This window comes from Eurosta solidaginis, chromosome 5 (genome assembly GCF_040869045.1).
Source record: "Eurosta solidaginis isolate ZX-2024a chromosome 5, ASM4086904v1, whole genome shotgun sequence".
NCBI classification, from domain to species: domain Eukaryota; kingdom Metazoa; phylum Arthropoda; class Insecta; order Diptera; family Tephritidae; genus Eurosta; species Eurosta solidaginis.
The window spans coordinates 261,432,116-261,444,664 of NC_090323.1; the positions used below are offsets into that span (position 1 = coordinate 261,432,116).

At 38.1% G+C, this 12,549-nt stretch overlaps 1 protein-coding gene across 1 annotated transcript in view; it reads left to right on the forward strand.

Annotated features, from left to right (window-relative positions):
- The window catches only part of LOC137251737 (homeobox protein caupolican-like), a 73,236-nt gene that overhangs the window by 36,185 nt on the left and 24,502 nt on the right, over nt 1–12,549 (forward strand). Inside the window, 1 exon segment of the mRNA XM_067786526.1 lies at nt 5,605–6,267. Within this exon segment, the coding sequence (XP_067642627.1) occupies nt 5,605–6,267 (663 nt within the window).

The following is a 12,549-nucleotide window of genomic DNA, read 5'->3' on the forward strand; positions in this document are numbered from 1 at the left end:
TTTCCAATCAGAATACCCATAATATGCATACTGTTTCCTCTTTTCAATGATAAGAGTAACTTTGTTAGTCTAAGGTTGTTAGACCTGTACATGATCTATGACACATTGCACCCACGTCTTTCCTGCTTGGTCGGCTGTCACTTTCTTTAATCTAGCCCAATCTGATTTTAACGTTTTCGGTACAAGCTTAGATCGATGCGCAATTTTAAGCTAACTCATCTGCTTTTTCATTTCCATATATTCTAGGGGACTGCATTTCATCGAATTGCGCTCTCTTTGCATTTACGAAGTGGCAAATATATTTTTGGAGACCAATGATACATTCCTACATGCCCAGAGACCCAATAAGGATGTATATTCCTCTCTATGCCGAATCTTTTCAGGAATTGCTTACAATCTAACACAGTTTTAGATGTTTTGCCAAGAGGTAGTCTGTCCGTATATTATTTGAGGATGCTATGCTACCATGGTCGTATGGTCTGCGATCAAGCTACCCGAGGTATTAAGGCTTATCTCACTTATTAATGCTAAGTTCTTCGCGACCCATTCTTCAGGTAAAATATGCAAAGTGGCACACAGTCGGTGCTGTTTTCGGGGCTCCCATTATGCCAAGCATTGCTAACCTACCTCCCTCTCTAATCTTTTGTGGTACGTTCTTTTTTGAAGTGCCGTCCACCAAACAAGGTCTCCGTAGTATATGATAGGCACCAGGATTCTTTTACATATTTGGAGAATCCGAAAATATATGCTCTCGTATGTATATTTCGCAGCGCCCGATCCATCAAAAAGCTAATTGTTCGTCGGCACTTTCCGCTAATGACAACAGTTTCTGTGTACGCCGAAAGTCCCACGTCGAACCGCTGTCCATCGTTGACAACCATCGTCCACAGCAGACGTGACAATACCCCGCACTGCGGCGTGCTCCATCAATCTTGTGGACTTTTGCAGCCTCCAACGCGAAGTAATCTGCCTACAATTTAGCATACATCCATCTGGTTGTGGCTAGATGTAAAGACTCTTAAGGAGTATTCCGTATATTTCAACACTTTATGTTTATGACCACCCCATGCAATATCCTGTCTACCGACTTGCCTTAAGTATACGCAAGTTGTGTTTAGAATAAAAAGCTGAATATTTCATAGCCTATCTTTTGGGATAACCTGGACAATATTTTCAGCACACCAAAAAGAAAAAAAAAAAACAATTTTTTTTGGCCCACCCTAATGCGCATACATTTTGTTATAACGTTATTTTGTTGCGAATGAGAAAATTATCATCTTAAATCGCCAAGGTAACAACAAGGCTCTATAATACAGATAGTGCTTGTACATATGGACTTTCTACTTGGTGTTTATTTGCATGGCTGGCGCTTTTGGCGTCGATCGACGTCCTCATTTAATGGCTCCAAGCACTCAAGGCTGATGCATGCCAAATGGCGTACGAAATTTGTCATCCAATATCAGCTGCCATTTAGCTATGCCTAGCCATCCCTACGACTTTGAATGTCTCTACTTTGCAGCAAGCAAACCTTTGGCATCTGATAAAAAGGATGTGGAATGTATGAGAACAGCGGTGGACATAGTGGTAATGTCGGCTGCAAAAGATGAAAAAAAAAAAAATAAAAAAATAAAATAAATAAAATAACAAAGAAGTGGCAATGTTTATTTTCTTCTAAAAATCATGCAAAATAAAGCAATGAAAATCTCTTGCAATTCTCAATACCGCCAATTTATGTGTACACGGTTTTCGAGTCAGACTTAAGTCCTCTTACTTTTTAGGTGTTCTGTTTTTGTTTTCTATTTAAAACCATATCATTTAGCTGATTTTCATTTTTTTGTATTGTTTCTTGTTTTTTGCTTATTTTTCCCTTTTTATGGAAGCAACCTTCTTGTTTGAAGCCAAATTTGTACTTCGCTTATTTTGTTGCTTAATTCTTCAATCGCCTGCTATATTTATAAAACTTTTTTTCTGTAGACGTGCTTTTGTGTTTTTTGCTATTTGTTCTGCAGTTTCTGTGGAGCACCTCAAAATGCTGGCTAATAAAATGTGACAGCCACGGTTAATGAATCGACGTAGTGAAGTGGGACGTGATGCAGGGCAAACTGCACAATGAAGTAGAAGTCCACTTTCCTCGAAATAATTTAGGCGTAATCAATAAAGAGTTCTCTTAGGTTTTTGGCTGATCCATTCGAGCCTGAATTTTATTCAGAAGAGTCGATCACATCAAATTTGTAGGATTCCACCAAATGTGGAACTAATTACAAAGAGAGTTCGAACACAAAGCACCTTAACTATAGAAAAAAGTTCAGTTCGATGAGAGGGGTGAATGCGAGGGGAGTTTTAGCTCTTTGTTGGATATGAGTCGTTCTGGTTCTTAGACCCACTTATTGTGATACCAATGTCTGACTTGAGGGAAGCAGTATAATCAGAGCTGCGCGATTTACTTAGAAGATCCTGTGTTTTAATAAATAGAACACGTGGGAAGGCAAACATTGTTATGCTTTTTGGTTTAGTGGCAGCAGAAAATGTTTAAAACACTGACTGGCATATTTTATGTTTCACTGCGAGACTCTGCGAGTGTAGGGCTCCCTTCAGCCTATGAAGGGCTACTTACTATAACCAATCATCCCAACCCAAGCAGTTCCCCGTATCGCTTAGCATTACTTCGGGTAAGTTAAGATTTTGGATACTACTAACCCAATTTCAATACTTATTCACTACTGTACGTCTAGTCATATATTCTTTAGGAACGACACTGTGTAAATTCCAGAAAGCCAAGAAGTGGCTAGTAGAGAGCTGAACTGTATTCAGGTGATCGTCGAAATATTCACCGATTCGAAGCTTGATGAGATGGTGGGAGGGGCGTATATTGTCACCGCACTTGGGACTGAAGACCACTCCCATAAGCCACAGATATTGCGGATGTCACTCACATCAAATTATGCCGTGAGATGGCACCGTCTTGCCGGCCTCTGTCCAAGAAACCGCTATTGATGGAGTTTGCACGCCTTACAATTTCGCTAAACGTTTGCTGTTACTCTCCTCCCCCTGTGGTATCTTGTGCAGCGAGGCTTCTCCCTATCTCATGGAACCCAGTCACTCCTACTAAACTTCATCTGATTCACCCACTCAGAGACAGGGCCAGAGCCAGCTCTAGAAATCGGTTTCGAAGCCATGCCACTGCAGGTGCGGTCAAGCAATCACTCGTAGAACCCGACCTCACGGTGATAGGGCTTAGTGCTTTGATAGCCTCCCGACTATCTGAGTATAATTCCCTAAAAGCTAAAGCGGCAGGAAGCATCCCATATAGAAAATATTACACCACCCCAACTTATACGTCCAGCCTGGATCCATCTGTGAAGAGGCTCACCAGAATTCTCCACTCCATTTATCCCTTGGGAAATATGTGTGATGAATTTAGCAACAATAGCGCCCAGTAGTGCTGCCACAGATGAAGTCGAAGTCGATCAGAATGATGGAGTTGCCTTAATTCGCGTTTAATACCAGTGTAGGTGATGTATAAACGGCTTCCTTTATTCCAACCATCGCCGTTCTTTGTACTGCTTCTAACCTTTTCACCATGAAAAAAGAGTTTTGAGCTCTCCACCATGCCAAACAGTAAAAAAGAATCGAACAGATAATATACCAACCTTGAAGTGAGCTCCCAGAGTTTGCCAATTGCGCATTGACGGTAGAGCAACGTAACCAAAGCCTTTCTGGCCCTATACCATATTTTATGTTTCCATGAGAGGTTTCTATGAATACTATTTCCAAGGTATTCAACCCTGTCAGACCAGCGGTACTCTCCCAATAAAGGGTGGTATAGATTCAGGAATATAATCTTTCAACCCAGCGTCAGTAAAACGAGCTCACTTTTGCCAGGGTTGACAAGTTATATGCATTATTCGGACCACCTGTTCATGACACCCAAGTAACCCTGTACAACGTCCCTTGGTGTATTCGGAGATTCATCGGCATAACATATCACAAGGCAGCCCATCCCCTCAAGTCCACGCCCAAGGAGAACCCTCCCTTTTGCATGTCTTTTATCACCTTTCTCTGAGCCATCGCGCGGTTTCACATAGCAAAATAAATTTCTTGTTCCCGAGGGACCCCTCTATAAGTTTGTAGAGTTGTCATCGTAGGCCTGCTCTTACATGAGGCGTTCTGATATGCTAAGTCTTTAGGAGACGCATAAGAGCTTTTCTTCTTTATTGAAATAAAAGTGACTTTCACTAAAATTTGGAAAATTAGCTCAACCGCAGTGAGCTGGTGTAAATGGGAGCCAACCAACTGCAATAAACCTGCAAAGATCGCTTCTTTAATGCTTCTAGATCGTCATTGAATTTTCAGGCGGAATACGTGACAAATTTTATAAAACTGGAAAAAATATTTAAATATTTCAAAAGTTATGGTAAGTTCCGCGCACCCAGTGTACATCAACTACGTCTATTGATGGCTGAATTTCTTTACTTAAAATTTTTACATTTTTTACCTCAACTTCTGCCCCGTAATTTTTCCGCTTAATACAATTTAGAGTTGCTTTTAACTTTGCAGTTTCTTCCAACTTAATTTCTTTTTTATGGCTAGCCTGCTTTGGTTTACCTTGGCTAAGCCCATAGTGATTCGTTGCGGTTATTGAGTACGGACAGCCTAAGTCTACCTGCGCGCATGCGCCACCAGTCACTTTAACGGCCAGCTCATTATTTGCATACCTACACTTCAATAGATATATGCACATGTATGTATGTATGTGTGTTTGGTCATGCCCCAAACATATGTATGTTGCTTGTGGTTTATTTTTCTGTTTTCACTCCCTATTTTTTCCTTTTGTTTTAGCTCATTCCATATTATAAGCGTTTTTTTTATTTCATTGCTTTATTGACTATGGCGCGCCGTGCACTCTGCAATCGCTCGCTTTTTCGAGTTTTGATGGTCGACCCTTTTTGTTTGCGGGTGATTGTTGTTGTGACAGCGCCGCCTTCACTTAACCAACTCACGACCTTACCCGACAATCCAAATAGGTAGATACTACAGATTTTGTGGCTTTTGCAGCCAAGTGCCTGGCTTTCATTCTACACCCCGCGCGACACGCTCTATACCCAGTTTAGTGCGCGCTGTCCTATCTGAAATCTGGCTGTGATAAATTGAAAATTAATGAAGTGAAAATAGATGGAACGGATCGCAAATTGCGCCGAGCCAATAAAATATTTTGACTTTTGGAGTTATCGTCTTAATCTGCTTGGCTGACTTGCGTTGACCGCTGCGACTGCGCGTAACGATGGAACAATGATATTCTCTTTTGTGAATGTTACTTTTCTACCTGTGCGTTGTTGCGCATGCGTACGGCGAGTATTCGTACAAAAGTGCATATGTTTGTATGTATACATATTTGTGTTGATTTGATGTTAGTCAGATATGTTGCAGCTATAGTACAGTTATTTCCTATATGCCATTGTGTTTAGATAGGCGTCGATTAGCAGCAAATACAATCACCTGCTTGCAATATTCAAATACTTTTGTTGCACGCATTCTCTGTGCCTCAGCAACATTTGTAACAACACAATATTTTTACTTACTCCTTTTTAACTTGTATACTTGCAGTTACTTAACGGCGTTGCAACTCAATCTTCCTCAGTGGCAGCAGCTGCTGCAGCCGCAGCCATTACCAGCAGCATGACCGCCAGCAATATTGGTAATGTAAACGGTAATGCGCCCTCACCCCTCTCTGGCAGCGGCAATGATGCATCACTTAGCCCATCTGGCGGCTCAACGGCGACTACAACTGGCGGCAATACAGCTGCTGATCCACTAAGTCGAGGTGCACTTTCGCAAACTTCTAATAGTGCAAACCACAACAACAATACAACAAACACATCCAGCTTAAGCATATTACATAGCTCAACCGCAAACGCAATCGGACTAAGCCTAAGCCTCAATGCAGATGTGAGTGGTGTAGGCGGTGATGGTGATGTAGGCATTGGTATTGATGTTGGCGCGGCTGGTAGTATTGGTAGTGCCATGAATGATAGCACTACGCCCTGCTGTGAAAACGGTCGCCCCATTATGACAGATCCCGTCTCTGGACAAACCGTTTGCTCGTGCCAATACGATTCGGCACGCTTGGCGCTCTCAAGCTATTCACGCATGTCAGGCGGCGGTGGCGCGTCCGCCGGTGTTGGAGTTTATGGCACACCCTATCCATCAAATGAACAAAATCCCTATCCCAGCATTGGCGTGGATAGTTCAGCATTCTATTCGCCTTTGGTAAGTAAATAGTTGCTGGAGTTATTATTGTTATTTTATATGCGCTTGCGCAGGTAATTCTTATGATGTGCATGTATGATATTTTAATTGCAAGCGTTTAATTGGATTATTTGTTGTTTGTTTTGTTTATGATTTTTGGCATTCCATATTGACGTCAAAAGCACGATCTTTTCGTTATACAAATCGACACGGATTAACGGTGAGAGCGCGTGCGCTAACGACTAAGTTACTACCTTGTCTTTATTGACAACATAATTGGATTGAGCGTGATGGCATTAAAGTGCGGATTAGAGCTCTTTTTGAATGTGTTGAAAATATATGTGACTCAACAAACACAGTGAAATAATTTCAATATTGGACTCGTAAACATGAAATATGTTTTTAAAGTTTGAAGCAAAAATACAAAGTACAAGCCTGTCTGTAGTAGTTCTGTAAAGCCGTTTAACATTTATTTATTTAATCTCATCAACCGAATCGGATTTGGATTTTCGTACCATTTTCTTGAAGCCTGAAAGGGTCCAATCAGATCGTCGACCTTAGGTTTCAGTCATTCTTCCAATACACTTGATAGGCCCTTACAAGCAATAATAAGCCTTATCCATGAGTTATCGGTTTGTTATAGGCTTGTAAAAGGGGTTATCAATTTTTTATGGATGAGTTATTATTGGCTTGTTGTCGAAAATTTATCGACTTAGCATCGACAATTTATCGATTTTCATCGGCATGCTATCGTTTTGTCATTTAAAAGTTATCGGGTTGTAACCGATCTTCAATCGCCGTGTTATCGATTTTTTATTGAAATTATATAGATTTTCTATTGAAAATTTATCGACTTTCCATCGAAAAAATATCGATTTTTTATCGAAGTGTTGCCAACTTTGTGTTATGAAATAGATATAGATAAATCTCTTATATAAAATCGATGACACTTCTCAAACCCGTCGATAGCAACCCGATAACTCGGCTATTATAGTTCGATAACAAACAGATAACTCCACGATAACAACTAGCTGTTCGCAGGAAACCTGTAGTGTACGCAGTGGCCTCACATAATAAGTGAGAAATGCGCAAGATTATCAGTATGCAAGTGTGAAAGCCACGTGCAGAGTGATCAGCTGTCTGTTCCGTTCCCTATCTTCGTTATACCCCGGGCGGCCGGTGTTGCGCCTGCCACAAGGTTACTTCCGAATTCAATTTTGAACCTCATAGCGGTCGCATATATACTTTCAATAAGCAAGGTGTATGTTTTTATACTGATACCTGATACTAAGGGTGTAAGCTTTTCTAGCTTCGGCATAGTAAAGCAACTTCAACACGAACTAATATGATTTCCTTCAGACATAGAATGCGATAGTCTTTACCTAAATATATAGATACCTTTCTTATGAAAGGTGAACCAAGAGAAGTGGGCGAAGGTTTCTTCTATTTAAAAAACTGTTTATAATTGGAGTTGTTAAGAGAGTGGATAGGAGAATGAAGAAGAAAAATGAGGGAAAGGAAGGGATAACATGTTAGAAAGAGCTTGGAAGAAGGAGAGGTAGTGGCAAAGGTTGGTAAAGGAAAGAAGGGGTGAGAAAGAAAGAAAGCGGTGTAAGAGAGCGAGAGTAAGACATAAAAGCTTTTTAAAGTTACTTAAAATTGTATTCACTATATGTAAGACCTCTGTGCTTTTATCTAGTTTTTTTTCAATATGGTGCCGTTTTGAAGTCCGGGGATACTATGGTTGTGTCCAAAAAACTTTAATTTTTCTCTAAGTGTATGTTGGTCACATGTTTTTCCATGCTGTTATTGTCATTTATGTTAACATTTGTATACAAAATATGTACATATATAGGTACATACATATGTATATATGTAGGTTAGGCCGGGTCGATTTGTGGGGAGGCAAAAAAATCGCCCATTGCTCTATGAAAATCATATTCTAGGGATCGTAATAAGAAACTTTGCCGAAGGAACCATACCTCTAAAACGAATTCTGATGTCCCCCCTTTGGGTCGTAGGGGCATATTTTGAAAAATCCTACTTTGAAATGCCTATGTTTTTTTCTTTTTGGAGTTTATTTTTCTCTTTAGAAATTTATTTAGTCAGAACATATGTAAATGAAAAAATGAATTTAACTAAGTAATAGAAAAGAAATTAAAAAAGTTATTAGAAATTAGCGTTTTTACAACCCCCTTTTAAAACCAAGGCATCACTGTGATGCATTTGCATGTCGTAAACATAGTTGTGTGGGTTTTTTATTCAACCGTTTTAAAAAATGAAGGTATCACTGTGACACAATTGCAGATCGTAAAATTGGTTGTGTTGTTTTTTTTAAGCCACCACAAGATACAGCAGGTAGAATTGAAATTGTCCCTACCCAAAAGTTTGACCCAAAGGGGAGGACATCAGAATTCGTTTTAGGCAAAGTTTCTTAATTTGATCCCTGGAATACGATTTTCACAGAGCAATTAGCGATTTTTAAATCGACCCACCCTAATGTAGGTATATGCATATACAGTACACTGAAAGAAATGGTCCTAGTAAAATCAACAAATCGGTTCTGTTATTTATTTAATAATTTGGGAAAAATTTAAACAACGTGACATCAGGACGGACAAGGCGACATCTGTTTCGATTATACCTTGTCAATCTCTTCAAAGCCATTTCTCCCGGGAGTGGGAGTCGAACCCGCACTCCTACGATAGTTGAAATGGTTATAAACGCATTCAGCTACGTTATGCCTTAGTTGTTGTAAAGTTTTTCCCAATTGCCTTCTTACTCATATATTATCTTTCATACATCACATAATTCGTATGTAGTTATGTGTTAAAGTTATGCACGTTTGTAAGGCGGTTTTCAGAGAAACTTGGTATTTTGTTGTTGTTTTTGTTCTATTTATAGAACTACAACGAATTGACCAAATGTTGTCTACTTATATGAGTTTGTCGGGGATTGCTCGTATTGCTTTAAATGTATGAAAACATTTATTTCAAACAATTTTTAATTTTATAATTTAGTTAATAATTTGGGACTTACCGGAGATTCGGTGAAATTGATGAAATTATGGTTAATTCGACCGAGTTCTTTGTCAAGCGAACAAATTAGTTTAGTCATTTCAACAGAAGAGGAATTGTCGCTCTTAAGTTAACAAAATTCTGTAAAATTGACAGATTCCTAACCAATCTAACTGATTTTTTGTTAACACAACTGATTTCACTGGTCATTTCAACAGCGATCAACAGTCTCTACATGAGCAAATTTCAAAGAGAATTTTACGTTCACTGCGCTCTCGACTTTGTACTTATGTATGCTGTGTACTACATATATGCACATATTTACGTATGTATGTATATGGCGGCCGCCGTGGTGTGATGGTGGCGTGCTCCGCCTGCCACGCCGAAGACCCTGGGTTCACACCCCGAGCAAAGCAACATTCAAATTTTAGAAATAAGGTTTTTCAATTAGAAGAAAATTTTCCTAAGCGGGGTCGACCCTCGGCACTGTTCGGCAAGTACTCCGAGTGTATTTATGCCATGAAAAGGTCTCAGTGAAAACTCATCTTCCTTGCAAATGCCGCAGCATAGGTACTTTCGTACAAAGCTGTCGCAACATCTTTTTTTGTTCATTTGACTACTAAAACGGTCAATTACGAATCAACGCTTTGTGCGCAGTTGATTTAACATCTTGTTGCGATGGATAAAAATTGACAGAAATTTCGGTTGAATTGATCCGTATTTCGGTTGATTTTACCAGTCTTTTTCTTTCAGTGCAGTGAACATGAAGACAGCAGTGGCAATTTTTATCACATTTCGTCATTTAAATATTTTTTTCTATGGTTTGAGAAAAAAATGTTATGCAATTTGTTGTAGAGTTCTCTAAATTTTAATCAAATCAATTTCAGTCTAACAAAGTAGTGTACATAAGTTATACAAAACTTTGCATTGATTTTTCCGAAAGGCGTTTCAGATTTTCTTCTATATAAAAAATAAAAGTTGTGAAACACTCTTAAAAAAATAATTTGTCAAAAATCTATGAGAATTTTGCAGAGACCTGTGATTTGCGTTTTTTAGACTAATATTGGTTTCCCTACAAAACTGTATATTCAAAACGTTCAGACAACTCTAAATAAAAAATTCCTAATATTGCTAAGGTTTTCTCGAATTTTTAGAATTAGGGTCTTATATAGTACATCGCTTCAATTACAAACTTGATTTCTTAAATTATGAAAAAAAAAAAAGATTTAATTGACAAAGTTTGATAAAAGGTCTCGCTGCTATATTCGTGTTCGCTACTGTATACATACAAAATAAATTCCTGTTAGTATATACACGCATAGCTCCTTACAATAGTTGGTGCTCGTGTTTTACACTTGCATTTATGTTAACTAAACTAAAACATAACAACAACTAGAATTGCAATGTTTTGCTTATCCAACATTGCCGGCGAGATTTATTTTGACTGAAAAAATGTAAAGCCACAAAAAAATACAACAATGCCTCTCTTGCAACACCGCGGCCCCAAAAAGTCGTTTCTAGTCAATTTTAAATAAGTTATAAATTTTATCTTATTTTTGTTGTTTGCAAATAATGCAGGGTTTTCTATGTACGTATATACATATGGGGTATTCCATCCCATTTCGACCAATTTTGAACCCGACCCCTTTAGAATTGGCTGAAAGTTTTTCTTCTTTTTCTAGCTTACGAAAGACCTTTTTCAGAATTTTTTCAAATTTTTTCATCCAACTCAAAAAAGTTATGAATTTTTAAAAAAACACAGTTTTTGTTTTCAAAACGCTATAACTTTTTCAAAAATTGAACGTTTGGGATCTCTTTTTTTAAAAAAATTTGTTTTTAAATGTACTTTTCGAAAAAATACAAAAAAATTTTTAAAGTTTTTATACTCAGTTGAGCAGAGCTCACAGAGTATATTAAGTTTGATTGGATAACGGTTGGTTGTACATATATAAAGTAATCGAGATAGATATAGACTTCCATATATCAAAATAATCAGGATCGAAAAAAAATTTGATTGAGCCATGTCCGTCCGTCCGTCCGTCCGTCCGTTAACACGATAACTTGAGTAAATTTTGAGGTAACTTGATGAAATTTGGTATGTAGGTTCCTGAGCAGTCATCTCAGATCGCTATTTAAAATGAACGATATCGGACTATAACCACGCCCACTTTTTCGATATCGAAATTTTCGTAAAACCGAAAAAGTGCGATAATTCATTACCAAAGACAGATAAAGCTACGAAACTTGGTAGATGAGTTGAATTTATGACGCAGAATAGAAAATTAGTAAAATTTTGGACAATGGGCGTGGCACCGCCCACTTTTAAAAGAAGGTAATTTAAAACTTTTGGAAGCTGTAATTTGTCAGTCGTTGAAGATATCATGATGAAATTCGGCAGGAACGTTACCCCTATTACTATGTGTGTTTCAAATACAAATTAGCAAAATCTTCGTCATCCAAATTTGTTTTTAAGTAAAATTTTAACAAAAAATTGAATATCTTTACAGTATATAAGTAAATTATGTCAACATTCAACTCCAGTAATGACATGGTGCAACAAAATACAAAAATAAAGAAAATTTCAAAATAGGCGTGGCTCCGCCCTTTTTCATTTAATTTGTCTAGGATACTTTTAATGCCATAAGTCGAAAAAAAATTAACCAATCATTTTGAAATTTGGTAGGGGCATAGATTTTATGATGTTAACTGTTTTCTGTGAAAACGGGCGAAATCGGTTGATGCCACGCCCAGTTTTTATACACTGTCCTTCGTCTGTCCTTCGCATGGTCGTTAATCCGTTAACTTGAGCAAAAATCGACATATCTTTAATGAACTTAGTTCACGTACTTACTTGAACTCACTTTATTTTGGTATGAAAAATGAACGAAATCCGACAATGACCACGCCCACTTTTTCGATATCGAAAATTACGAAAAATGAAAAAAATGCCATAATTCTATACCAAATACGAAAAAAGGGATGAAACATGGTGAGGTAATTGGACTGGTTTATTGACACGAAATATAACTTTAGAAAAAACTTTATAAAATGGTTGTGACACCTACCATATTAAATAGAAGAAAATGAAAAAGTTCCGCAGGGCGAAATAAAAAACCCTTAAAATCTTGGCAGGTATTACATCTATAAATAAATTAGCGGTATCCAACAGATGATGTTCTGGGTCACCCTGGTCCACATTTTGGTCGCGATCTGGAAAACGCTTTCACATATACAACTACCACCACTCCCTTTTAAAACTCTCATTAATACCTTTAATTTGATACCA